The 27875-nt window shown below is 37.4% G+C and overlaps 1 protein-coding gene across 1 annotated transcript in view; it reads left to right on the forward strand.

Moving 5' to 3' along the window:
- The window catches only part of LANCL3 (LanC like family member 3), a 101516-nt gene extending 74120 nt beyond the window's left edge, over window positions 1-27396 (forward strand). The window contains 4 exon segments of the mRNA XM_032756713.2: window positions 6411-6534; window positions 10181-10378; window positions 18114-18321; window positions 26486-27396. Coding sequence (XP_032612604.1) covers window positions 6411-6534; window positions 10181-10378; window positions 18114-18321; window positions 26486-26645 — 690 coding nt within the window. The 3' untranslated portion in view covers window positions 26646-27396.
- Window positions 27397-27875: the final 479 nt, after the last annotated feature.

A 27875-nucleotide genomic window follows, 5' to 3' on the forward strand; every position in this document is an offset into this window, starting at 1 on the left:
AAGAAAATGTGGCACATATACACCATGGAATACTATGCAGCCATAAAAAGAAATGAGATCATGTCCTTTGCAGGGACATGAATGAAGCTGGAAGCTATCATCCTCAGCAAACTAACACAGGAACAGAAAACCAAACACTGCATGTTCTCACTCATAAGTGGGAGTTGAACAATGAGAACACATGGACACAGGGAGAGGAACAACATACACCAGGTCCTGTTGGGGGATGGGGGGCATGGGGAGGGAACTTAGAGGACAGGTCAATAGGTACAGCAAACCACCATGACACACGTATACCTATGTAACAAACCTGCACATTCTGCACATGTATCCCAGAACTTAAAGTAAAATAAAACAATAAAAAATAAAACAAATAAAATTCAGTTTCTAATTCACTGGGTCTGGGCTGGGGCCTGGGAATTTGAATTTCTCTCAGGATACCTTTACTGCTGGTCCATGGACCACACTTTGAGGAGCAGATACCTCTTAGAGATATCAGAGGTCTCAAATGGGCTATTGACAGAAGTTTGAGGACAGATAATTTAAGACTGGACAGATAATTCTGAGTCCTCCATGACTCAGACCAAAGGCATTTCTTTATACCTGGGAATTATTTTGCTAGTTTTCCCTTTAGCACTCCTCTTCATCATTATTATTATATTGTATTATATTATTATTACTTTGGTTTTAAAAACTATTTTTGCATTCACTTAGTATTTTATGGCAGTAGTTCTCAACCTTGACCACTCTTTGTAATCCACTGGGGAGCTTAAAAAAGATCCCGGCCAGGCACGGTGGCTCACGCCTGTAATCCCACCACTTTGGGAGGCCAAGGTGGGCAGATCGCCCAAGGTCAGGAGTTCGAGACCAGCCTGGCCAACATGGTGAAACCCCGTCTTTGCTAAAAACACAAAAAATTAGCCGGGTGTGGTGGTGGGCACCTGTAATCCCAGTGACTTGGGAGGCTGAGGCAGAAGAATTGCTTTAATGCAGGAGGTGGAGGTTGCAGTGAGCCAAGATCGTGCCACTGCACTCCAGCCTGGGTGACTGAGTGAAACTCTGTCTCAGGGAAAAAAAAAAAATCCCGATGCCAGGTCCCATGCCCAGAGAGTCTTAGCATGTACCTTATCATGCACCTTACATGCAGGTATCTTTGTTATTTTGACTGAAAGGATCTAGTATGGTAGGTAGGAAAGCTGATGTGTTTATGTGAGGGATGAAGTGACAAAGGTTTGGCTTTATATTCATGTCTATTCTAGTTAGACTCTTTTTGCAAGAAACTGAGACTCTCAAATGACTAAAAAGAAAGGGCGGAGTATGGGGGTGGGTATTGTATGGAAAATTGGTAGGAAGCCCTAAAGGGAGTAGCCCTAAACTGTTAGGAAGAGGAAGCTATAAGGACCAGCTACTTTTCTTTAATTTTCTCTCTTGGTATCATTGTTTCTCTTAGCATATTTGCTCCAGTCTCCTTTCACTCTCTCTTTTTTTTCTTTTTTTTATTACTATACTTTAAGTTCTAGGGTACATGTGCACAATGTGCAGGTTTGTTACATAGGTATACATGTGCCATGTTGGTGTGCTGCACCCATTAACTCGTCATTTACATTAGGTATATCTCCTAATGCTATCCCTCCCCCTCCCCCCACCCCACGACAGGCCCCGGTGTGTGATGTTCCCCACCTTGTGTCCAGGTGTTCTCATTGTTCAGTTCCCACCTATGAGTGAGAACATGCGGTGTTTGGTTTTCTGTCCTTGAGATAGTTTGCTGAGAATGATGGTTTCCAGCTTCATCCATGTCCCTACAAAGGACATGAACTCATCCTTTTTTATGGCTGCATAGTATTCCATGGTGTATATGTGCCACATTTTCTTAATCCAGTCTAACACTGATGGACATTTGGGTTGGTTCCAAGTCTTTGCTATTGTGAATAGTGCCGCAAGAAACATACATGTGCATGTGTCTTTATAGCAGCATGATTTATAATCCTTTGGGTATATACCCAGTAATGGGATGGCTGGGTCAAATGGTATTTCTAGTTCTAGATCCCTGAGGAATCGCCACACTGACTTCCACAATGAAAAAAACCATTATTTAAAAAATTAATTATTTTATCTGTGAGGTTATGCCTTTAACTTGACATGCAGTTAAATTTGTTTCATTTTATGACTTTTTAAAGTCTTTAGAGTTGGCAATTTTGTTATTCTTTATAGTTAAGTTTATGTTTTTTAACTAATTAAAAGACTTACCAATATTAGAAAATGGAAATAATGTGAATATGCACACTCACATTCTTTTTATTTGTGTCCTTTTTCCTAATCCCTCTTTACTGATATAATAAACTTTTTTTTCTGTTTTTTGCAAGTTTTTTTTTTTTATACTTGAAGTTCTAGGGTACATGTGCACAATGTGCAGGTTTGTTACATATGTATGCATGTGCCATGTTGGTGTGCTACACCCATTAACTCGTCATTTACATTAGGTATATCTCCTAATGCTATCCCTCCCCCCTCCCCCCCCCCACGGCCCCCCCCGGGCGCGCATGTCCCCCCTCCTGTGTCCAAGTGTTCCCATTGTTCAATTCCCACCTATGAGTGAGAACATGCGGTGTTTGGTCAGTCTCCTTTCACTCTCACTGCTGGGTGGTTTATTCTGTTTTTCTCCTTCGCAGCCCCTGTTTACTCCCTGTTGACCTCAGTTTATGCATGGACCCAGTCCTGACCTGTCTTCAGCAGCAGCTGGGATTGCTGACAGCTTCATTTTTTTTTTTGAACGTGCATTTCAAATTGTTGAGAGGAGGAATTTGATTGGCACTGTATGCCTTAGGACACTGGCACACCCAAGACTTAGTTGCTATTCACGTATTCAATCAATGCTGATGGGGAAGGGGCAGGAGGTGTTTGATGCCTAGAAAAAGAAATACAGCTAGCAAAGACTGCCACTTCTGTAGGTAGGACTCTTGCCTTGGGAAGGAGTCAGTGGTGAGGCCAGCATTCTGTGGTTTGGTCCTTTTTATTCACTTTTTTTTTTTTTAAAGAAAGTCATCTCTCCTCCACATGGAGGTAGTTCAGTCATAGCATGACTTTCAGGCAGGGCCAAGAAATATAGTATGACCTTTATTGGCCTCTTGTCTCTTCATACTCAGAGGCCAAACCAATAGGAATATTTCACAAGGTCAGTAAAGTGAATCAGTTAAACTAAACAAAACGGTTTAAACCAAACCACCTCAGATTTGCTTTGTATTTTTGAGATAATTTATTTTATTCAATGTAAAAAGAAAAGAATCTATTCCATCCAAAATATCAACAAATGCATTGATCTTAAGGGCTACAACTACAGGAGAGGGAATTATTTGGGTTTGTTTGGTGAAGACCTGATGGCCAGGGAGCCCCGCTCTGCCATTCCTAGTCATTTTTGTTCCCCCACCGGAAATGCTGCTCCCTCATTCCCAGGATCTCAGAGTGTCTCAAAAGCACAGAGGCCATCTTGGAGGCAGTGGGTGTGCTCATGCGTGTACTCCTGTGTACTAGGGTCAGAGAGTGGAGGGATCTTTGAGAAAGCAGACACACAGGAGAAGAAGCTCAAGCCCTTACCCCAGAATCTCAACTCCCTTCTTCTTTCTGTACTGTTTGTTCGGGGGTGAAAAATATTCTTCCTCAGTGTTCCCCACACACAGGCTTTTAATGAGCTCTGTTTTTAGTTTTTATTTGCTGATCAATAAACTGAAGGGTAGGTCTTGTCTGTTCCCAGAGATAAAGAACTGCATGCATAACTGGTCTCTATCCAGCCGAACAAGCGCCGGTTTCTCTTTGTTTTTCACAGTGTTTCTGAGAGATAAGAGGAAACCACCCAGACATGATACATGACCATGGGAGGTTTTGAAATAATATTTTATAAACTCGCTCCCTATTCTAAGCTGTGGATTTGGGATAGAAAGAAAGGGGGAGGGCACCACATATAGCATAAGTTGATTTTTTTTCTGGGTTAAAAATAAGCAGGCAAACACACACGTACACAGACATGCACACATACACACAACATATGAATAAATGTTCAGCTGGGGAAATAATAAGCCAATTTTCAGTTATAGGCATGAAAGTCAAATAGGAAAAATTTTAGTAGTGCAGATGAATACATCCCTGAAAATTCAGTGACTGTTTCCTACCACAAAAACTTCCTCTGTCATATGGATTCAAAATCAATATTGAGCAGAGCCAGATATGTTCCCAGAAGACTATGGGATTCAATCAGGATAGAGTCCTATTAAGTGCATGCCCTTCAGGGCTTTTAGCAGGTTTCTGAGAAAGAGGGGTTGATTTGAGACAAATGATAATGCAAGATTTTAAGTAGTGTAAGACTAAACTTAAGATCAATTGGCACTGATAAACGCACAAAGAGTAAATGTTTTCAATAGCAAATGAAAATAATGGTAGCAATTTGAATGATTGTATTTAATCATTTAGGAGAAATTTGCTATTAAGCTAAGGAAAGAAGACTTGGGGCTGATATGATAGGACAGTGGGGATGCAGCATAGGAAGATAGGGTCTTCAGGAATGTTAGGAGGAGTACACTTAAGAGAGAGTGGTTAATAAAAGGGAAATTTAAGTTGAAAGCCATGACATCATTATTTCAGCAAATAGAAAAAAAAAGAGGAGAAAGTAGTCTTACTGAAGCCGAGTCCATATTACCTACTCTGCATTACTGTTTCTTTCTCTATCTAGGCTCATGAGCTTTAGTTGCTCTATTGTAGACTCTTGTCTATATCTCATCTCCAGTGCTGGATGGTAACTTCCCTGTAGGGAAAAAATATGTCTCGTGGTTTCTCGAATTTCTCCACAACACCTAGTGTGGGACCTTACTGGAATAGTAGCTCAATAAATGTTAATTGGCAGAATTAATTAATGAATGGTATCCTCATGAAGTAATTATTTTTCCAAATTAAATGCTGGATTTTGGGAAACCAAAACTGGATTATATTTTTTCCTTCTAATACCAGGTAAATCAAAGGAGCAATTTATGAATAAATCATTAGAAACTTATTTCAAAAGGAATTCGCTGGTCTAATGCTGGATATTGGGTAGGAAAATAAAATGTGTCAGTTTTAGGAGAGAGGCCAAAATCCAACAGACTTTTTATTGATCCCAGATTCATTCAATCAGACTAAACTTAGATGTTTTTTAGTTTTGGTTAATCTGACCAGTACGTTTCCTGTGCAGGTCTACCTTTTGGGAAGATTGGCTTCATGAGAGCACAGGTCCTGTCTATCTTGCTCACTGTCATATCTCCAGCATCCAGAACAGTCTTGCCTGGAATGTAGTAGGGGGCTTAAGAAACAATCGTGGAGGGGAGGGAAAGAGAGAGAGGGAGGAAGGGAATAAAGAATGAAGGGAGGGAGGGCTCTGAATTTCATACCAGTTAAACTGTCACTTATTTACTCACTCATCGGTTGTGAAGGACCCCCCCTCAGATCCTGTGTTAGGCACCAAGGATACCAAAATTATGAGGTGCCACAGTGTTTGCTCTCAAAGAACTGATGGTCTAGTGAGAGAGAAAGAGAGAGCTCTAACACAACAGAGAGAGAGCTAACAGAACAGTGCTGTGCAGCAGAGCAAATGTCACTGTCATAAAGGAAGGGTGCCAAAGGGAACATCTAATTTGTCCCAGGAAGGGCAGGATGCAAAACATATGGCTAACCTGAGCAGAATCTTAATAAATGCAATGATGCTTTGAAGGCTTGAGAACCTTTTAATCTCGATAGTCCTAAAATAGACTGTGGACAGATTGAATAAAACATGGAAGACCGTAAGTCATTACATTTTAGCCATTCTCTATTCAGAGTCATTTTGATGTTAGAAGTTATTTTGTGTTGACACTATTGGACTTTGGTTTCATTCAGGTAGTACAAATGCCTAGAGTGAGTCCGTCATACTGCAGTTTATCACAGAATCGTGGCTTTATAAGTACAGTCTTTATAAGCACAGTCTAAATAACACAAATTGAAGGTCCGATGTTTGGGCCAGACCTACATCGTACACCAGGAGTAACAGCTTTGTTAAGCATAATCAGTTAGGACCACTATTTGTTCTTTTCTGAGCAAATCCTTGTTCCTGTGACAAGGATTAATGATATGACAGCCATAAGGTAGTCTTTGTTTTTTATAGCAACCTATAGCAGTAAAGGTGTGTGTTTTCCACCGAAATAGCAAGTTTTCTAAAGAGGGTAGGTTTGACAACTTGACAACAAAGGAAGAATCAGTGGTAAAAAAAAGAATAAATTGTTGTTGATTAAGTTTATTTACATATAGTACAGGATTCTGTGGATATGATGCTAGACTTCTTAAGCAAGAAAATTCAGTGTCTAAGGAAAAAGGAGATCCTGCTTTGACTTCTGCTTCTGGATTTCCTTATTCAGGTGCTGACTCCAGCACAGATCAAGTCAATTTGTCAGGCAATTCTGGACTCTGGGAAGCAGTATGCCATAAAGAAGAGGAAACCATTCCCCCTGATGTATTCTTACTATGGAACCGAATACTTGGGTAAGTGAAGGTGTTGGCATGGGCCTGTAGGATGGAGAAAGTCTCTAATATAATACCAAATAAAGGCTGGAAGATTTTGTTTTTGCCATAGGTCATTGCTATTCATTTAATAAGAAATACTTTAAAATTTTCTTTAAAAACCTATACTGATACGTAACACAAATCACAAGTTAATATTTGTTTTCGTGGTCTACCTGACAGAAATGTAGCTATTTTAACAATTACTTTCACTAAAGACTAATATCTTTATTCTAGATTGTAAGCTCATTGGCCTGATTTTGCTGAAACATTGTGAAAACTTTTCACACACGATTGAAAGTAGTGCCTCTGCATAGGGAAGTAGGATTCAGCCACTAATATTTTAAAGTTTTTAATAGTAGTGTATTTATAACAGACTACTGAATTGTAATGGCTGATGGTGAGCTCTGGGCCATGCAAAAAATAAAAAAAAAAAGGAAATTAGTTACTCCTCTTTTGAGTCCTTCAGTGGCTTACCATTACTACTGAGCAAGATTTGCAAGGCCCTTTATGGACCACCTGCCTCTTTCTCTAGACTCAAACTTTATCTTTACCCTCCAGGTTCTGTCCAGCATAGTCTCCCACATACAGTGTTCTCTTTCCACCTTTGTCCATGTTCCTTTTGCCTAGAATGCCCTACTTCCCCCAACCCCTTTATCTATCTGTAATAATTATACCCAGATTTCAAGACTCTGCTCAAACATCATTAATCTGCTGAAAAATGTTCCGTGCTTTTGGAAAAAGGGTTGTTGAATCCTCTCTGGAGAAAGATTCACAAGTTTCAGGTTTTCTCCCAAAGCAAAACTGGGTAACATGCTGTCATCCTGTGTATACTTCTATTGGAGCCCTTATTACACTGTAATTAGTGGCTTACCTGCCTAACTGCCTGAGCAGGCTTTGTACACCTTCAGGATGGGAACTTTCTCTCATTTATCTTCATGATTCCTAGACCTTCACCACAGAGCTTGCACATAATTAGGGAACCCAAATGATTGAATGAATAGCTAATAAACAACTTCAATGAGTTTTCTCAAAGAAATTTTATGTTTCTGTTTAAGTTTCCCCAAAATCAAACGCTGAGACAAGGATTTGGGTGTAAAAGGTTTATTTGAAAGGTAATTTCAGAAAGTGTTGATAGAGGTGTGGAGAAATGAGACAAGAAAGAGAAAGAAGCTAATTGAGTGTGTAATAATGAGCAACTATGGACGACTGAGGCTCAGTTCCCCTAGGGAATCTTAGAGACTTTATAGAACATGTCTCAGAATTGTTTCACCCAAGGGGTGAGGAAGCTGGGGTATTCATCCACCAACTCTCTGCTTTATTGATTGGCTGTTCCTAGAGGTATTAATTCCCTAGCAATTCTGTCTTGCCCCTTTGGGCAGGGCTTACTCCTGTGGCCAGAGAAAGCCTCAGGCAAAATGATAGATGCTTGAGATATGAAGCCGGAGCAAAGATGCATCTGAATGGTGAGTGTAGATGAGGTGATGAGCCAGGGCACTGACAGTGTCTGCTATAGTCCCCTAATCTATTCCATTCATTTTTCTGGTTTTATTTTTTGAGACAAGGTCTCGCTCTGTCACCCAGGCTGGAGTGCAATGGTGTGATCATAGCTCACTGCAACCTCGACCTCCTGAGCTCAGGTGATCCTCCTGCCTCAGCCTTCCAAGTAGCTAGGACTACAGGCATGCTTCAGTATGCCTGGTCAGATTTTTATCTTTAATTTTTTTTTTATAGAGACAGGGTCTTGTTATGTTGCCCAGGCTGGCCTTGAATTCCTGGCTCAAGTGATCCTACCACCTCAGCCTCCCAATATTTTTCAGGTTTTCTTTACAGAAATTAACATTCTGGCTTTTTACATATATAGCTTAAACTAGATTTCTATCTAGTGCATAAATATTTTCCTGAAAAGCAAGCTTTTTTTCCCAACAATTTCAAATCCAGCAAAATAAAGATATTTTCAAATTTCATGATCAAATTTTAAGAGCAATAGAAATTTTGACTGAATACGAACTGTAAAGCTGTTTCCAGGCAGTCAAGAGTTCTGAGTATGGCAAAGTAAAAGGTCCCTGAATGCAAAAAGAAAGCTTTAAAATTATAGAGTTGAGTTTAAAGAGCAAGCCATCAGAATATATTGACCCTAGTACCGCCCACTAATCGGGATTCTACTAACTGGGAATGAGTGAAAACTCCTAGAGGGACTGGACTTTTACCTTTGTTAAGCTAACTTCTTTTCCAAAGGCAGGTTCAGGCCTTTGCTAGTTCAATACCCATTGCTAGTTCAGAATTCTGTTAGGAATTCTCAAGACTTTGCTCAGATGACACTGTCTGCATGGAACCTTCAGCATCCTCTCCACCCCTGAGGCCAAGTTAAGCTCTCCTCCATTCCATCTATTAGTCCTTGTAGTAGTCACGGTTCTCTAGACAAACAGAATATGATTTATTATATAACTAAATGATTTGTTATAAGGAATTGGCTCACATGATTATGGAGGCTGAGAAAGCCAGATCCAGGAAAGCCAATAATGTAAGTTCCAGTTTGAGTCCAAATCTGAAGGCAGGAGAAGGCCAATGTCCCAGTTCAAAGACAGTCAGGCAGGACAAACTAATTATTTCTTACTCAGACTCTTTGTTCTATTCAGGCCTTCAGTGAATTGGATGAGGTCCACCCACATTGGAGAGAGCAATGTGCTTTGCTCAGTGAACAGGTTCAAATGTTATTTTTATCCAGAAACACCCTCACAGACACACCCAGAAGTGATGTTTAACCAAATATCTGGACACTCCATGGCCAAGTCAAGTTGACACACACAATTAACCATCATACTCCTGGTACACATCGCTCATAGAACACTTATCACCTCATGTTCTAATTATTTCTTTACAAATCTGGCCATCTCATTGGACTGGATGGAAAGGTCTTCAAGTGTATCAACCAAATCATGTTTATCTGTATAACCAGGGATAAACAGTGCCTAATATGCAAGTGCTAAATGTAAAGGATTAAGTAAATGAATATCAATAACTAGTGTTAACATTACAAAAGAGGGATTTAATCTGTTTTGTGCAGTGATCTATCCTCTGTACCTAGAACGGTATCTTGTACAGAGTAGATGCTTAATACTTGTGTGTCGAATGAATAAAATAAAAATGTTTAGGATACCTAGACCAAATTATTTTCAAGCATTTTAGGAGCATTTTCATGAAAGCTACTGATATTTCAATTACAAAGTTTTAAAAGATCTCTTCTCTAAAACAGAGATTGGTCAGCAAATTTTTTCTGTAAAGGACTAGAGACAGTAAATATTCTCAGCTTTCTGGGCCATATGGTCTCTGTCACAAATACAACACGGCTGTTGTAGCCAGAAAGCAGCAATAGAAAATATGCAAATGAATGAGCATGGCTATTCTTTAATAAAACTTTATTTAGAAAAACTGGCAGTGAGCCATATTTGGCCTGCAGGCTATAGTTTGCTAGAAGCCTAGTTCTTAGGCAACTTAGTTATCACATTGCTATATGAGCTTTCAAGTAATACTGGATTTATTGTTTTTTATCCTGTTTATCTTTTCACTGAATCAAACTAGCTGTCCTCCCAATTGTGTGAATTTTATGCCTTGTTTGTTAATACAGGGGCAGCTCATGGCTTGTCGTCTATTCTTCAGATGCTTCTTTCTTACCATGAGCATCTCAAGCCCTCAGATCGGGAACTGGTATGGCAGAGCGTGGACTTTCTCATGGAACAGGAACAAAACTGCAACTGGCCACCTGAGCTCGGCGAGACCATCGAGAGAGAGAATGAGCTGGTGCACTGGTGCCATGGCGCTCCAGGTCTCACACACTCTGTTATCTAAAAATATTGCCTTTCATCTAGGTTAGCCACAGGTGGTTCCTTTTCTGAGAAGTGAGGATAGCTAATCTTATGTCATTACTATGTGAGATAAAAGGGTCAAGATGAGATTTTTCAAAGCCAAATGTCCTGATCAGTAAACAACTTCTGAAAATGGTCCTCTACATTTTAAAATATATGATCTATATCTATTTGTTTATAAAGTTAAACTAACATTGTCCAATAGAAGTATAATATGAGCCACATATGTAATTTACATTTTTAGTAACTTCATTAAAAAAGTAAAATCAGGTAAATTAATTTTAATAATATATATTATAGTTCCCAATGTACCCCCAATATTATCATCTCCATGTATATCCAATTTAAAAATTGAGATATTTCACGTTTTAAAAAATATTCAGTCCTTGAAATCCAGCATATACTTTACACTTAGGTCAAATGTCAATTTAGACTAGCCACATTTCAAGTGCTCAGTAGCTACATTGGATAGTGCAGATCTGGAGCCTGACAATTCAAAATGTGGCCCCTGGAACCAGTAGCATGAGCAACTGAGAGCTTGATAGAAATCCAGAATCTCAGGCCCCACCCTAGACCCACTGAATCAAAATCTACATTTTAACAGTATCCTTAGGCAAATCGTATGCACTTTAAGGTTGGGATGCACTGTTCTACAACTTCTTCAAATGAGAATTTCCATCAGTACCAAACAAAATGTCTAGAAACATGAATAGCCATCCCCAATAAACTCTGTGGAATTGAGGCTAGAAATTTAGCAAACCCTATCTTTTCCCCACTTTTAAAAAATTCCATCACACTGCTAATTAAGCCTTCACAGAAGGGGTAATTTGAAAAAAAGTTAAGTTCAAATAAATAAATTAATATTGGTTAGATGGCCAGGGGAGAGATTTAAAATACCAAAATTATACAAAATTCTTAGATTCTGAGTCGATTTAATTTTCAAGGCCATGCTTCAATCCCACAAACACAGTTTTAAAATATATTTGATTTCTCTTTACTTTTTTAACCTGAGTTTCATTACCTTTTCCTCCCATTAATTAATGGTCTTTAATCCAACTATAATTTCATTTTGGGGGGTACAATTTGAGTTGATGAATAATAATCCTTGAAAGTATAGTCTTGAGTTGATGAATAATGTAAGTTGCAGTGTATTGGTCATATTATTTCTGCCTGCTACATTTACCTATGGAAGGAAGTTCAAAATATGTGCTTGTACAAGTATCCATGCATTGTGTGTTATGTCCAGGCTAACTTCTGCCAATTATGATTTGAGCCCATTTCTTTTTAATTTGACCTTTTTGGGAAAAAAAAAAACAAGTTATTTACCATGCTGGAAATGATATTCCTTCTTGTTAGGCTCAATTCTTCCATTTCTCATTTATTTTAATTATTCTCAGTGATGGTCTCTGGATATCCTCCAAGCATACCAGCAAGGATCCTTGAATTTTGGAGACATCCCAATTTAAACACAGAATATCTTAAAAGGATTCAATGTGCTAGTAAAAGTCCTGAAAAAAGTGGGAAGATAATCTACTAAAATGAATGACTGGGTCAGTTAATTGATGTGGGTGTCTTACAGGGCAATTATTCCGTCCTTTCTGTACACTAAATACCATCTGTCTTTGTAAATCATTTACCGTAACAGTGCAGCATAGGATTCATCACTTTGGAGACTATATCCTCCTTTATCATTCATGTTCAGTATCTAGAGAAGATTAAACATAAGTTTTAAAGAAAAATCATTCAGTCCACATATTCACTGGACTACCAAAAATAAACCAATTCAAAAATGAATAACAAACTAAGTGGGGCCCATTATTTCCACCAACCCCTAACCCTACCTCAAGGGTATTGGTCTTTCTTTGAAGAGATGCTCTAAAAACAGCATCAAGATTGATTATAAGTCTAATCAGTGCAGTCCAAAGACCACCAAGATTTTGCAGAAGTTGGCAACAGTAAACTCTCCAAAAATTCTATGCAGGAAACAAACTATAAAATAATTTTCATTTATTTAAGGAAAACATTTTTGAGAGTAGATTTATGAACAGTGCAGATGGTTTGAGGCAGCAGACTAATTCTGTGATTAAAAACCTGCCAGAAATAATCCACAACGTGGAGCTTCATTAATGCTACCTTATCTGTTCCTATAATTGTTTCCTATTGATGCTCCTTCAACACACCTCCACAGGTGACAAGCCTAGTTATCATTTATGCAGTGTAGAAATAGTTCTTTACTCTAAGTTAATAACTACAGCTTCTAATTTCAGCTCCAACACTAACCAGTTTACTGACCTTAAGAAAGGATGACTTTGTTTCTTTTGTGCCTTTGTCTCTTTATCTCTGAAATGAGCACTTTGAGACTGAGTAGTGGAACTCAATCTTTTTATCACCACAGACCCCCTTTTATACTTTGGTCCATTGCCATTCCTGAGGGCTGTTCCTCAAGAGCTTTGTGAACAAGACATTTTTAAATACCTTGTGTGGCATATAGCTTTTTTCTCAATAAGTGCAGTAAAGTATTACAGAAGATTAATGTGACCCCTTCATAACCTTGACAATTCTGAAATACAGGACCATAGTCATTTACAAAATCATTAAGACAAATGCTGTGGCTAAAATAAACTCTCAACTGCATTAGGTTACATCATTGCTGTGGTAACACTGACAGTGCATTTCCTTGACTCTGCATGAAGTACAGGTGTGGGTATTTTTTTTAAAAACTCATTTTGTAAAGGCTCTTGGGTAGGTGACTTTGAATAAAGAACAACAAGGCTTTTGCAGTGCAGATATCATTGGTCATTAAGCTCTGTAGTGCACACTGTACAATGCATACCTCAGCGAAATTACACAACCCAGAATGGACCTGAGTGGTGATTCTCCAGTGTGTTGAAGCTATGCGTGCCAAGTCTGGCTGTCACAAGGTCCTATTAGATCCTGTATTTTCAAAAGTTTAGTCTCTCAAAACATATTTATTAAGTAATAATTAATTCCTTTTCCCAGTTGCATTTGGCAAAGTCATACATCATTGCTGACTCAGGCTTCTTATCAATGCACAATAATTAGTGTTCCTATGATGAAATGATGTGGTTCCTGGTTCCTATCAAAAGCAAAGAAACCCACCATTCTTTTTTTTTTTTTTTTTTTTTTTTAAGCAGCCTTATTGTGGCTTCCATCATGCTGGGTTAGGAGCCAACAGGTTTACTAAATTTTAGTTTAGAAGTTTTACAAGGTCACTTCCATGTAACATTCTGTGATCCAGGATGCAGGAAGAGGCTCTTTTACCCTGGCCAGAACCACAGGATCAATACTTTTTAAGCAGTCTGGGGCTCATGGCCTGGTACAGCAATTAGACCATCTCACCCTTCTTCCTTCCACATCTCTCATCTATACCCCAGTATCAGCCTGTGCTGGGTTGAGAAATGGGGCACTTTATGGTCAGCAGACATGTATGAGGTTCTTGGCATTTACCAGACACCATGCCACACAATAGTGGAACAAAAGTGAACAAGATACAGTTTCTGCTCTTGAGTAGTTTGCACTGTATTAGGGGAGGCAGCCATGGAAATAGATAATTTTAACTGGGTTCTGTGTAAGTGCTAAAGTTTGTATAGGATCAGTGAAATCTCAGAGGGGTTCCTCATGCTGCCTCCAGGTCCGGGGAAGGCTTCCTGGAGGTTGTGATGCCTAAGGTAAGTTAGCCAGATCAAGAAAGGTACAAAACTTGTTCCAAGAAAAGTGAACCACATTGGTAGTAAGAAGCATGGAAGCACTGTAGGTGGTTTGGTTCTACTGAAGTGAAAAGTTTTAAGAAGGGAATGGAGGAGAAGAGGTGGGAAAATAGAAAAGGAGCTCAGTCACAAAGGGCTGTGTCATGCTAAGGCATCTGGGTAACAGGGAGTCATTTAGTAGTTTAAGCAGGGGAATGTCATGGTCAGATTACGGTCCTAGAAAGGTCACTCACTCTGCCACAGAACGAATTTAAGACATGGCAGACCTGGGGACAGAAGGCTAAAGCAATCATCTAGGAAGGACACCTAGAGCCTGAGGGAGGCCAGCAAGAGCGGGGCCTTCCCACCCACCTTCCTGATTGGCTGTAATGCCCTCCTTCAGCAAGCTCTTTCCTTAGGGTCTAGAACTAGAGCTTGGTATCAAGAGGAACCTGTAAACGAGCAGGGAGGCAGAATAGGCCAAAGAGGAGCATGTCTTACCTGGAGACTAGCTTCACCCTGAGTCTGAGAAGCTAAGAAACACAGATTACATCAAGAAGCTGGGTCTCTCTTGAGGCAAGGAAGCCGATATTTCGTATCCCTGTGTCATCCCTGTGAGGGGTGGCTGCATAGCATAACCTCTTATTTGTCTGAGGGCAAATCTCTCAAGAAGATGCAGCAGTGAGCTTTGTTAGTTGCCAACTTTCACAGGAACTGGGAAATGAGGCACTTGCTGGTAAGGTAAAGCTGATCCATGCAGGTCATCAACAGCATCCAGTACACCTTGCTAATTCCTTATCAACCCCCAATAATCAGGTTAGATGGTGTCACCCCTCTAGTAGTCATTTCCTTCTACCAAGTGTGTGCTAGGGGCCCTCCTGTGTGCTTCCATGAGACTTCTATTTCCCCTCACATAGTCTAATTAATACTTCCAATTAAGCTGAAAAACACCATGAAGATAAATGCTTATATAGAAACATTTACCAAGTTCTGTGAAATGTCTCTATCATTGGCTTTCTATTTTTTTAGAGAAGCTTTTTTGTTTCTTTTTTTTTTTATTGAGGTGAAATTTACATAATATACAATTAACCACTTTATTATTTTTTATTTTCTCAACTTTTATTTTGATTCAGAGGGTACATGTGCTGGTTTGTTACATGGGTAAATTGCATGTCACTGGGGTTTGGTGTACAAAGGATTTTGTCATGCAGGTAGTGAGCATAGTAACGAATAGGTAGTTTTTCAACCCTCACCCTCTTCCTACCCTTCCTCCTCAAGTAGGCTCTGGTGTCTATTGTTCCTATCTTTGTGTCCATGTATTCTCATCATTTAGCTCCCACTTATAAGTGAGAACGTGTGGTACTTGATTTTCTGTTCCCGCATTCGTTTCCTAAGGATAATGGTCTCCAGCACCATCCATGTTCCTGGACATGATCTCTTTTTTTATGGCTGCATAGTATTCCATGGTGTATATGTACCACATTTTATTTATCCAGTCCACCATTGATGGGCATCTAGGTTGACTCCATGTGTTTGCTACTGTGAATAGTGCTGTGATGAACATACAGATCATTGGCTTCATTTTTGTCTCTCTGCTAACATAACCAGCTCACAGCTACCCTGTTACCCTTCTTTAGGTCTCTCCTGACACCACTAAAATTGGGACATTTTGTCCATAATAATCACATTGTCATATGAAAAAGCCAACCAATCTACAACAAAAACACTTCCATTGATTCCCTGATGACCATGGAGTACAGTCCAAGCTATCTAATTAGATTTGTAAAACCATCCATAATCAGAACCCAGTCTAGCCTTCTTCCCCACTGGTTTGTTGGTTAGAACATTGCCCCACTAGCCTTCATGTGGCTTGTCCTTCCTGACTCCATATCTTTGCCTTTGCTAATCTTGGTGCTAGATAGAATGCCCTCCCTGCTTCATCTTGGGCCTGGAATTTTCTATGTATCCTTCAAAGTTCTAAAAAAGTGCTCCTTCCATTTAAGACCTCACCTAACTATCTCCGTAGGGAACTTCCACCTTTCTGATTCCACTAGTATTATTGAGAGAACCATTTATTTTATGTTCCAGCAGCATCACGAACTATATATCCTAATATATATCAGTCATATGCATATATTTTTATCTCCCTTTTTAGAGAGTGCCTTCCTGAAGGGTAGGAGTCATGTTTAGCATTTATTTAATATCATCCAGGGCTGGAACTGACTATATAATTTGGGAGGCCCATAGCAAAATGAAAACGCAAGTTATTTTTAGGAAAATTATTAAGAATTTCAAGGTGGTAATAGCAGAGCATTAAACTCAACATGGGACCCTTTTAAGGAGTATGGGCTGTAGGCCTGCACAGGTGGCATGCCCATGATGCCAGCCTTGCCTAGGGCTATGCATACAGTACATAATCAATGACTACTCTCAAATGAATGGATGTAATCAATGAATGAATGTATGATTAAATAAGTTCAATTCTTTTAATATCATCCTTTAGTTTGTGCAAGATACTTTGTTCCTAAAACTGAGGTAGGAGAATGCTGTAGGTAAACATTGTCAGTAGTTGACTGGAAAGTATTGACTGAGCAAAGAGCTTGTTGCTATGTAAGTATTAATCACAGGGTATATTAAAGGATACACTTAAAAAGAGCATGAAATCATGACTCTCATACAAATATAAAAAGAATATGTATGAACCATTTTACTGAGCTCATTATTTAATGAGGGAACCAGAAAGATGTTACAACTGTTTCAAAGGAAAATCCAAAGAGTAGACATATTTATATAGGCCATTAGGAATGCTGAAATAAATTTGCTTAATAAATGCAAAACTGGCTTCTACCACAGAGGCAGAGGGAAGTCAACCTCTACCAGACAGAATGTGAATTTCTAGGGACAAAAAATATTTACATTACTATCAGTTTTCTACAAGACAATTTCTATCTCTACAGAGTTGTAAAATAGCCTAGTCAAAGCAATGAAAGGCAATGATAACCCTGATTGATGAGGTAGTCAAGATACCAGCTATATTTCAGTCTTTCACACTTTTTATATAGGAGAAAGGTAGGCTATGCAGGAGAGAATGTGATCTTGTGATACCAACCTCCTCACTGAATATGAACACCCAGAACTTGGGGAAAATCATTTCTATTAATAGCTGTTGCTTCTGTTGTTTCTCTTGTAATTGATTCTACTTTTGTTGAAGAGCTTTGAAGGAACAGTTCTTTCCTTGGAACAATCAGGGTGGGAAGGACTCACTTCACAGCTAAAGTAGAAGTCTTGGCAAGGTCCTTCTGGAGCATTGTTTTTCTTGGAAAAACTCCCAGTTTTGCTCTTAAGAAAACGTGTATAGTTATAAGTACCTAAACATTACAAATTTTAAACTAGAAATTCATTACAATACAAATATTTAGCCATTTCAAATAACCAAATATACATAATGCTTACCAGAGTATGCGTCATTAACTATTAACCCATTTGTAAATTAAATTTTAGATTTTATCAATCTATGTATGTCAATAAAAACGTTGCTCTTTCTCCCGGGGCCAACCCCACAATACAATTAAAACAAATTAAAATCTCACTGGGAAAATAAGATTATCTTATAGAACATTCTAGCACCTTCCTACTCAAAGTGTGGTCTTTAGAAGGATGCTTGACATAGGAGTATTTTATGTTCTTATGAAAATCAACAAATAGGACAAAAGGATTACTGTTTTATTGTTGACATATAGAAACCTCAATAAATACCTAACTGTAGTGAAATTATATACAATAAACAACAACATAATGATAAAATACAAAAAAAAAAAAGGATGCTTGTTAGAAATGCAGTATCTCAGGCCCCACATCAGAATTATAATAGTAGAATCTGTGTTTTACCAGTACTCAGGTGATTCATGAGCTTTTTATAGTTCTAGAAGTTCTGCTCCAGAGTATTAAGTCCTGAAAGTCACCTCTAATATCTTTGATGTTTTCACAGGAATTGCCTATCTGTTTGCCAAAGCTTATCTGGTTTCCAAGAAACCGCAGTACCTGGACACATGTATTCGGTGTGGAGAACTCACATGGCAGAAAGGCCTGCTAAAGAAGGGGCCTGGGATTTGCCATGGAGTAGCCGGCAGTGCCTATGTCTTCCTGCTGCTGTACCGGCTCACAGGAAACTCTAAATACATCTACCGAGCTCAAAGGTCAGCTGTTCTTTATGGGTCTTTTTTTTTCCTCAAAATTTTAATCTAATTATTTTTCTGAATTAGTACTATAGTCACATGGTTTGAAAAGCGTAAAAATAAATACATTAACTGTGCCTTGTAGCCATGCAGTTGACTTCCCTAGAGACAGTTTCTTGGTTATCTTCCCAAAGATATTCTGTGTACATAGTGTATAAGTAAATGTCTTAATCCATTTGAGTTGCTATAAAGGAATACTTGAGGGTGGGTAATTTATCAAGAAAAAGTTTCCTTTGGCTCATGATTCTGCAGGCTCTACACAAAGCATCACTAGCATCTGCTTTTGGTGAAAGCTTCAGGAAGCTTCTACTCATGGCAGAAGGGGAAGGAAAACAGACATCACATGGAGAGAGAAGAAGGGAGAGAGGAGGAAAGTGCCAGGCTCTTTTTAACAATCATCTCTTGGGAGCAAATAGAGTGAGAGCTCACTCATTACCAGAGGATGGCATCAATCTGTTCATGAGCAATCTGCCTCTATGACCCAACCATCTCCCACTAGGTCCCACCTCCAATACTGGGGATCAAATTTCAACATGAGATTTGAAGGGTCAAATATCTAAACTATAATACATATATATAAGTGTGTGTGTGTATTAGGCGGATATTTAGGTTATTTCCAATATTGTGTACTACAAATAATGCTATGATGACTAATCTTGTGCATATATCATTTTGCACATGTATAGGTATATCTGAAAGATAAATTTCTAGAAATGAAATTGCTAGGCAATATATATATTTATATATATCCTAGTTATATATATAAATATATATATTTGTAATTTTGACAGACAATATAAAATTTTCCTCTATAGTTTATTCCCTGTAAACTTGATAAAGATGGAACATCTGCTGTATACCAGACAACACTGCTTTTAATAGATATTACCTCTGACTGGTAAGCTGGGTAAACTGGGCCAGGAGGAACATAAATGAACTATAAATAATCTGATAGAGAGCACAAGTAGGGGCTTCCCTGAATGCAGAGTGGCATGAAAGTGGCATTCATTTTGAAGGGACTTAGAAGCTGTCCATAACCATGAATGGTTACAAAAGATATTGTTTTCCTTTGTGGCACTTAGGTCTTCTAAGCCAGAGTGTTCTCTCATGCCCACCCATGTAGTCTGGTTCCCATGAATCTGAGCTGTCACTTGGCAGAGGTGGGAGGGGGTGCTAGAGTAGTAGCTCCTGTACCATTGTGAAGATTCCCACTAAAAGTGTACAACTGATGATTATCAAATTGATTGTGTGACATTTAACAAATCACTTATTAAAATGAGCTAAGTGACTGTTAAGTGATCTTTAACAAGGTCACACAACCTTTAACAAGTCACTTAGCTCATTTTAACAAGTGATTCTCAATTTCTTCATTGATAAAATATGGAAAATAGTGCCTACCTCATAGTGATGTTTGGTAGTTTAAACAAGTTAATATATGAAAAATCATTTAGAAATAATGCTTGGCACATAGTAACTGCAATGTAAATGTTCATTGTTATTAGTATAAATTTGAGTTTTATAATTCCAGACTTTTCTTTATGTGTAAATATATGTTCACATAAATGTATATGTGTACATGTATATTTTAATGAGCTCCTACTACTATATATGTATAATAGTTCTATACATACTGTTTGTAGCTTATAATTTTATTTATTTATTTATTTATTTATTTAAGACAGGGTCTCACTCTATCACCCAGGCTGGAGTGCAGTGGTGTGATTTATGGCTCACTGTAGCCTGCAACTCGTGGGCACAGCTCAGCCGCCTGAGTAGCTAGGGCTACAGGTTCATGCCACCATATGTGGCTGATACGGTTTGGATCTGTGTCCCTACCAAATCTCATGTCGAATTGTAATCCCCAGTGTTGGAGGTGGGGCCAGGTAGGAGGTGATTGGATCCTGGGGACAGAGTTCTCATGAATGGTTTGGTACCATCCCCTCTTGGTACTGTATAGTGGTAGAGTTCTCAAGAGATCTGGTTGTTTAAAAGTGCATAGCACTTCCCCCTCCCCTCTTGCTCCTGCTCTGGCCATGTAAGATGTGTCTGCTTCTCCTTCACTTCCTACCATGATTGGAAGCTTCCTGAGGCCTCCCCAGAAGCAGAAGCTGCTATGATTCCTGTACAGCCTGCAGAACTATGAGCCAATTAAACCTCTTTTCTTTGTAAATTACCCAGGTTCAGGTATTTCTTTATAGCAGTGCAAGAATGGACTAAAACAACAACTATTAATTTTTTTTTTTTATGTAGAAACAGGATCTTGCTATGTTGCCCAGGCTGGCCTTGAACACCTGGCCTCAAGCTATCCTCCTGCCTTGGCCTTCCAAAGTGCTGGGATTACAGGTGTGAGCCCACCACCTCCCCGCTATGTTTGCAGCTTATAATTTTAAATGAACAATTTTTAAGGGACAGTCTTTATTTCATTTTGTATGAATCTATCTCATTTTTTAAAATGGCTATATAGTTATTCACTATGCATGTACGATAATTAACCAATCCTTAAATAATGGACACTTGACATTTGTGTAATCTTTACTAACACAAACAAAATTTCCCCAAATATCCAATACATACATTTCTGTGCACTTGTGAAAGCACTTGTCAGAAATTTTAGAATTGAAGTCATTACGTCCATAGGTATTTCTTGGTCTATAAATAGCCTGTCTTTATCCTTTGCCCATTTTTTTCCTGTTGTGATGCTTCTATTCAGAATTGTAACTCTTTGTCAATGTATGCTGTAAATACTTTCCTGCTTTGCCATTTCTCTTTTAATTTTGTTTGTAGCCTTTGTCATACCAAAGTTTTAAATATTTTTCTTGTCAAAGTTTTCAATCTTTTCTTCAAAATTTCTGGATTTTCTGTTATGCTTAAAAAACCCTTCCCACTTCAGGATTAGAAAACTATTAATTTACATGGGCTTGTAATAATTTTATGATTTTATTTTAACATTAAAATTTTTGATTCTGCTAGAAATTACTTTTTAAATGGTCTCAGATAGATATCTATTTTTGTTTATTAAAAAAAATTCTAATAGCATCTGTTGACCAGTTACCCCCATGATTTGAAATTCCATTTTTTTATAAACTGAATTTATATAAATATATGAGTTCCATACTTTCCCCATATTTCACCTATCATTCTCTTATTTATTCTTTTAATTGTATTTTAGAGTCAATTTGTCATATTTTAAAACAAGCTCACAGAAATTTGATTGGAATTTCATTGAATTTACAGATTACTTAATGAGAATCAACATCTTTAGAATATTGAATTTTTCCATCCAGAAACATGGTATACCTTTCCATTTATTTAAGTTTAAACAAATGTCATTGGTAAAGTTTTGATCTTATGGAGAAAATCTTGTATGTTTTTTGTTAATTTTATTCCTGGGTATTTTATATTTCTAGGTTTATTGTGAGTGGACTCTTTTTCTTCATTATATTTTCATATCATTTATTATTGGTATTTATGGAAGCTTTTAAAACATACACATCACTGAAGTTTATCAATTCTAATATGTAATTTTTCATATAAATATAGATTGTATCTTATAAGTATTTTACTTTTCATAAGTATCATAATAATATAGCTGCCTTAATGAACTCCATTACTGTTTCTATTAGTTTTTTATTGATTCCATTGGGTTTTCTAAATAGATACACCCATATCTGCAAATAACTATGATTCTGTTACTTCCTTCCTCATGTGCATGGTATTTTTTTTCCACTACATGGTTCTTCTCTCTAACAATGCAACCCTATAACAATGTTCAATAATAAGAGTGATAGTAAACACCCTTGCTTTTATGCTGATTTTACTAGGAATGCTCCTATGTTTTACCATGGTCTTTTATAGCCACTTCTTATAATGTTTATCATTATAAACATTAGATTATAAGTGTTGGATTATAACACTTCTCTGTTCAGTGTAATCCAATGGCTTCCCATATGATTCAGAGTAAAAGCCAGTCTTTCCTACGAATGAAAGGTCCTACATGATCTAGCCTCCCATTACCTCTCCAATCTCATTCCCTACTCTTCTTCCTCCTGGTTCTGTCTACCACTGTGGCTTCCTTGTAATTCCATTAGGATGCCAGGTACACTCCACCTCAAGGCCTTGGAAGTTTTGGTTCCCTCCACCTGTAATGCTCACTTTCTACATATATCTCCTAGCTTCCCCATTTCAGTCAGACTTTCCCTCAAAAGTCATTTTCTCAGAAAGGCCTTCCCAAGTCAACTTATCTAATATTTAATGTTTAGAAAACATAAACTATTTTTGTGATATTTACATGAAGGCACTGAAGGGCAAATACTAACTTATGTAAGTCTTTGATTTGAAGCTCTGTTGTTTAGGAAATCTGTTAATATAATTGATTCTTGGTTTCTTAATCTCTTTAGGTGGAAGCCAGACCTGTTGTTTCCCAAATATAGAAAAAGAAAGTAATTTTGGATATCATCTAGGCTAGTGGGATTTCACCTTTGGGCTAAATTTCATCAGAAATGAATGAAATTCATTTATTCCCTATAAAGTGTATTAAAAGGGATCAGAACAACCCCTCTATTTTCTTTTTTGTAATTTTTAATTTTTTAATTTTTTAAAATTTGTTTAAATGTATGTGATTCAAGTGTAATTTTGTTATTTGGATAGATTGCATAGTGATGAAGTCAGGGCTTTAGGGTATCCATCACTCAAATAATGAACTTTGTACCCATTAAGTATTTTCTGGCAGGCCAGTCCTAGCTTACAGAGTCTTGGTTATAAGAAGGGTCCAGGTCTCTTTAGACAAATTACATTTCTCACTAACAGGTAGAAGACTGGAAATGTGGAGGTAATATCTGAGTATTGTTCGGGCATTGTGTAAACAAAAGTTCTCTGAAATGGAATGTGTAGGAAAGAGACTATTCGAGTGAACAGTTTGCAAACAGAGGATATACAGCCTGTGGTGTAAAATGAAGCAGCCTTTCAGGGCTGGGTTTTATAGCAAAGTTGCCTGCCCAGGGTCAGGTCCTTTTATGCAAATGAGGGATTGAAACTAAGTTCCGATTGGTCAGTGCAGCTGAACCCTCATTGGCCATGGCAGGTGACTGATTGTTTGGCTTAGGTGTGATCTGATTAGTTACTTTCCAAGCTCAAAACCAGAAGTCTCTGTCACCTGTTTCTTCCAAATGGCGGGTGGAGGGCTGGCATATCTTGGCACTCACAACAGGAACTGGTTTGGAGAAAGAAAGGTCCTGTGATGCTTTTACAACGTCTTTCTCAGAACACAGAGTACATGATCACTCCCTCACCCAGCCATAGCTGCCTGGTTCTGTTTTAGCTTGGAGCACCTCAGTTTACCATGGAGAACCCATTTTGTCTGTTGGCTCGGGCATACTTTAATAATTGCATGTTAAAAAATATGTACCTCCCTAAAATGAGTATTACTTAGTTGTCACCTATTATTTTTTAACATAGAGTTGGATTTTATGGCTGCAGAAAAAATTTGACAACTTCTTAATTTTCTTTTATGCTTATTCAATCACTCGGGTTTTCTACCTCTTCTTTTTGGTAGTGCATATATTTCTATAAAACCATCTAGTTCTTTTGAATTTTCAAATATTTGACATAGAGTTCTAATCATATAGCTCCATAATATTTTAAATTTCCTATCTCTGTGGCTATGCGCCCTTTGTGATTTCTAATGCTTTTCCTTCCTGGTCAGCTACACCACTGTTTTTTCTATCTTGTTAATCCTTTCAAGGAACTGGCTCCTGGTTTTGCTTATTAATTTTTTTTTGTTTTTCTCTTTTGTTTTCCACTTTTACTTCCTTTTATTTTGTTATGTTCTAGAGTTTATACATGCTTAATTAGAAAGCATTCCATCATTTTATTAATAATAATGGTAACTCACAGATCTATGAATTTTCTTCTGCATTCAGTTTTGGTCATAATCAATGGGTTTTGATATGAAATGTTTTCATATTTTATTGTGTCTTCTATTCTTTTTAGTTCTGTAATTAGCATGCTGACTTCTATTTTGACTGAGAACATTTTAGAAAAAAATTTGTTTAATTTTGCACCACTGGATAGATTTTTGAAACATTTTTCACAAATAACACACAATACAGGTCAGAATACAATGAAACTGCTACTCTCAGACATTGCTGGTATATTTTAAGTTGCTATGTATCATTTAGAAATTATTTTGAAAAGCATAGAAAAATATTTAGCATATTTTTAAGTGAAAAAAATACAGGATACCAAATCATATATACTTTAATAACATGTAATAATGCAACAAATACATGAGTGCATGGGGGAAAGGTCAGAAGAAGAGCTAGCAACATTGTGGGTTTCTTTTATTCTATGATTTTATAAATCGTCTTTTATGTTTGTTTTCTAAATCTTCTTTTATGTTTATGTAAAAAGTAATATTTTTTATTTATTGAATGCTTGCTATATTCTCAGAGCCTGATATATAATATCCTTTATCTTTACATATAACACTATCCAGTTCTGCAACTTCACCATTTTAAAGTCAAGTTGAGAACTTTGCCAAAGGTCATACAACATGAAATTATCAAATCTGTGTATCTCACCTCCAAAGCCCTTGCTCTTTCTACTATACCAGGGGTTCTTAATCTAGGATTTGTGAGTTTGCTTGACAAAGAGATTGTATCTCAAACTTAAATGTAACATTTCCTTCCTTTCTGAATGTAGGTAATAAGTCACAGAAGTATTAGTAGCTGTGACTTTGCAAACAATAGAATTCATAGATATTCTCATGTCATATTACTCTTGTTGCAGATATTGTAAAATCTACATTTTACAATATGCAGAAATGCTAGCAGTTGCTAAATCCACTATTGTACCTTGGCATTTAATGTGTTAGCAAATAATACATATGTTATTATATCACAAATTTGGCTTTAAAATTTTTGTTGTGTTTTAATATAATTATTTTCCTTTGGAATCCTGTGTGCCTTATTTTATACACTTGAAAACTTTTTTTCTGAGGAGCCCGACTGAAGCTATATCATGATGCTGGCTATATTATTACAAACTTAGAAGTAACTCTTATGATGCATTAATATTCTACTGTTTAAAATTTTAAATTCTATTTTAAAATTGTTTCATACTCAGGAAAACAGTTATAGAATAATTGTACCAAATAGAATTCCAATCTGTTTCCTGCTGATTTATTTTAAGTTGCCGTATGTAATTCCAAGAGCCCTAAAAAAATCAAATAAATAATTACCCTTTGTAAGACCCCCTATGTAGTAGCAGTAACCTAAATTTATGACAGTATCAGCGCTTGGGCCTTACCAAGCTGTGAACTCCAGCCTCTGAATTGGTGATTATTTGTGTTCTTGATGGGAATTAGTAGAGCAAGTCAGTAAAAAAAGATGATGTAGGTAACGGCACTTTGGAAGCTGTAAACTACTGTAAAAATGTTACTTGTTAAAAATAATCTGAATAATATTTGTGGCAAATATGGGTGGCAAAGAAAAGGGTCTTTCATAGGGAATTTAGAGGCCTGTGATTTAATTTAAGGCGAATGTCTCAAAAATAATCTGTCTTGTAGCTGCGTTTGCTATTTGATGTTATCATTGTGAAAGGTTGCTGCCTTTTCCTATTCATCTTATTCCCTTGTTTGCTCACAGCACAGATTGTATAAAATCTTGCCCATTTATTTTTACAGTCTGCTTTTTGTCACATATAAATGAAAATCCAGCTCAGAAGTAATATGTCTGCAGAAACACAGCATATTTACTTTTTTAAAGGAACAGTCACGTATCACTTTGCTTCTTTTCAAGATAAATGAAAGTAGAACAATTTATCTGTCTTTTTTTACTTTAATTACTGGAGGACAGAAAGAATGAAATCCTTGAAAATTCCAAACTGCTTTGCTTTGCAAACTCTAAGAATAGTTGGATTTGCTTGCCAGCATAATTTGTTGTGAAACATACACAGTTATATAATGGATCTTCTTCTTTTTTTTAACAGAGAAAATGTTTCTTAAAATACTTATATAATTCTGGAAAGAAAATTATGCCAAAACTTTAATAGAAGAGGAAGAAGCAACCCAAGGTCCATAATATGGAAACACTCATGTTAAACTGTTCATATTTTCTTCTTCTCTTAGGTTTGCTCAATTCTTATTTACCGAGGAATTCAAGGCCGGTTCTCGGGTCCTTGAAAGTATATACAGCTTGTATGAAGGCTTCTCTGGGACAGTGTGCTTTCTGATTGACCTGCTGCAGCCCAATCAGGCTGAATTCCCACTCTTCAGCGTCTTTGTTTAGAAGGCTTCATCTTCCACTGTGGCCCTGCAGAGATCCCCTGAGCCAAGCCAAGGCAGTTTCCACATAAGCCACATTCAATCGTATCGCAACCATGAGCCTTAACATTGCCACCAGAAGGAAGGAATTAGGCAGGTGAAGGCAACATGATGCCAGATTTGAGAAAGGATCTGCAAAATAAAGATACCACAACTTATCTCAAAACTGCAGAGATTTAATGTGTCAGGGAATAGATGTGAAACAAGGGATCATAGGAAAAGGGGAAAGAGAAATGATCTGTTTTTCAGTTATGACATAGAAAACCAAACTGCAAGTGTGGACTATGACAAAAAATACGCTAATACCTTTGCAATCTGAATGAGAATTTGACCATTTGTGTGTGCCCTCTACCCTTAAATCCAGAAATAAAGACAATAAAAAATTAAAATAATTGCCCAGCTGAAAACTGCTATGAGGGATGAATTGTCAGGTTGCTGAAGTATAAAAATAAACTCTTGGTTGTCCTGTGCTTATACTTATTGAAATTTATGGTTTTTACTGAGTAAAGATATTTGCATATGAATCTCTATTTTTTTCATTACCCTGGGCAATTTAAAGAAATCATATCATAGCTTAGTTCAGATACTAAAATTTGAAGTTTTCTTAGGCCTCAGAACCTCTCTTTTCCTGGTTCCTTTTTTTTCCTCAAAGCTCAATTAGAATAGCAAAATTTATAAGCTAGTAAACTTATACTATAGCAAGTGTTGCTGTAAAGTGTTTTTCTCCATAGGAAGTGTTAACTGTGTATTGTCTATTGTTAGTAATTTTAAAAATGCCTTTATGCACATAATCTTGATGGAGCTATTAGCTGAACTATAAAATATACTCTTGGTAAATATCACTAATTTCAAAGATCAGGGGAACCACTACAAAGATGTATCATTTCTGCCTTTGTTTGGGACAGGCAGACAGGCTGAGGAAGTCACCAGTGATTGTGGAAATAATTTTGTTCCATTTTATACTATTAAATGAAGAGATGAGTGAATTCTGTGGTTGGTTACCTTACCTTCCAAAACACAGGGTCCACTAGAAATTGGCTGTAATACTCATTGAGCCAAGTTGTCATATCAAATTCAATCCTGCTGTAAACACATAGAAGTAGTGAAACTGCTTCAAGTAAATAGTGGTTTGCAGAACACTATAGGAGCATCTGTCACTTCAGTATGCAGAGCATGAGTTGACCCTTTTCCTAGA

Source organism: Hylobates moloch, unplaced genomic scaffold (genome assembly GCF_009828535.3).
Source record: "Hylobates moloch isolate HMO894 unplaced genomic scaffold, HMol_V3 SCAFFOLD_7, whole genome shotgun sequence".
Taxonomy (NCBI): domain Eukaryota; kingdom Metazoa; phylum Chordata; class Mammalia; order Primates; family Hylobatidae; genus Hylobates; species Hylobates moloch.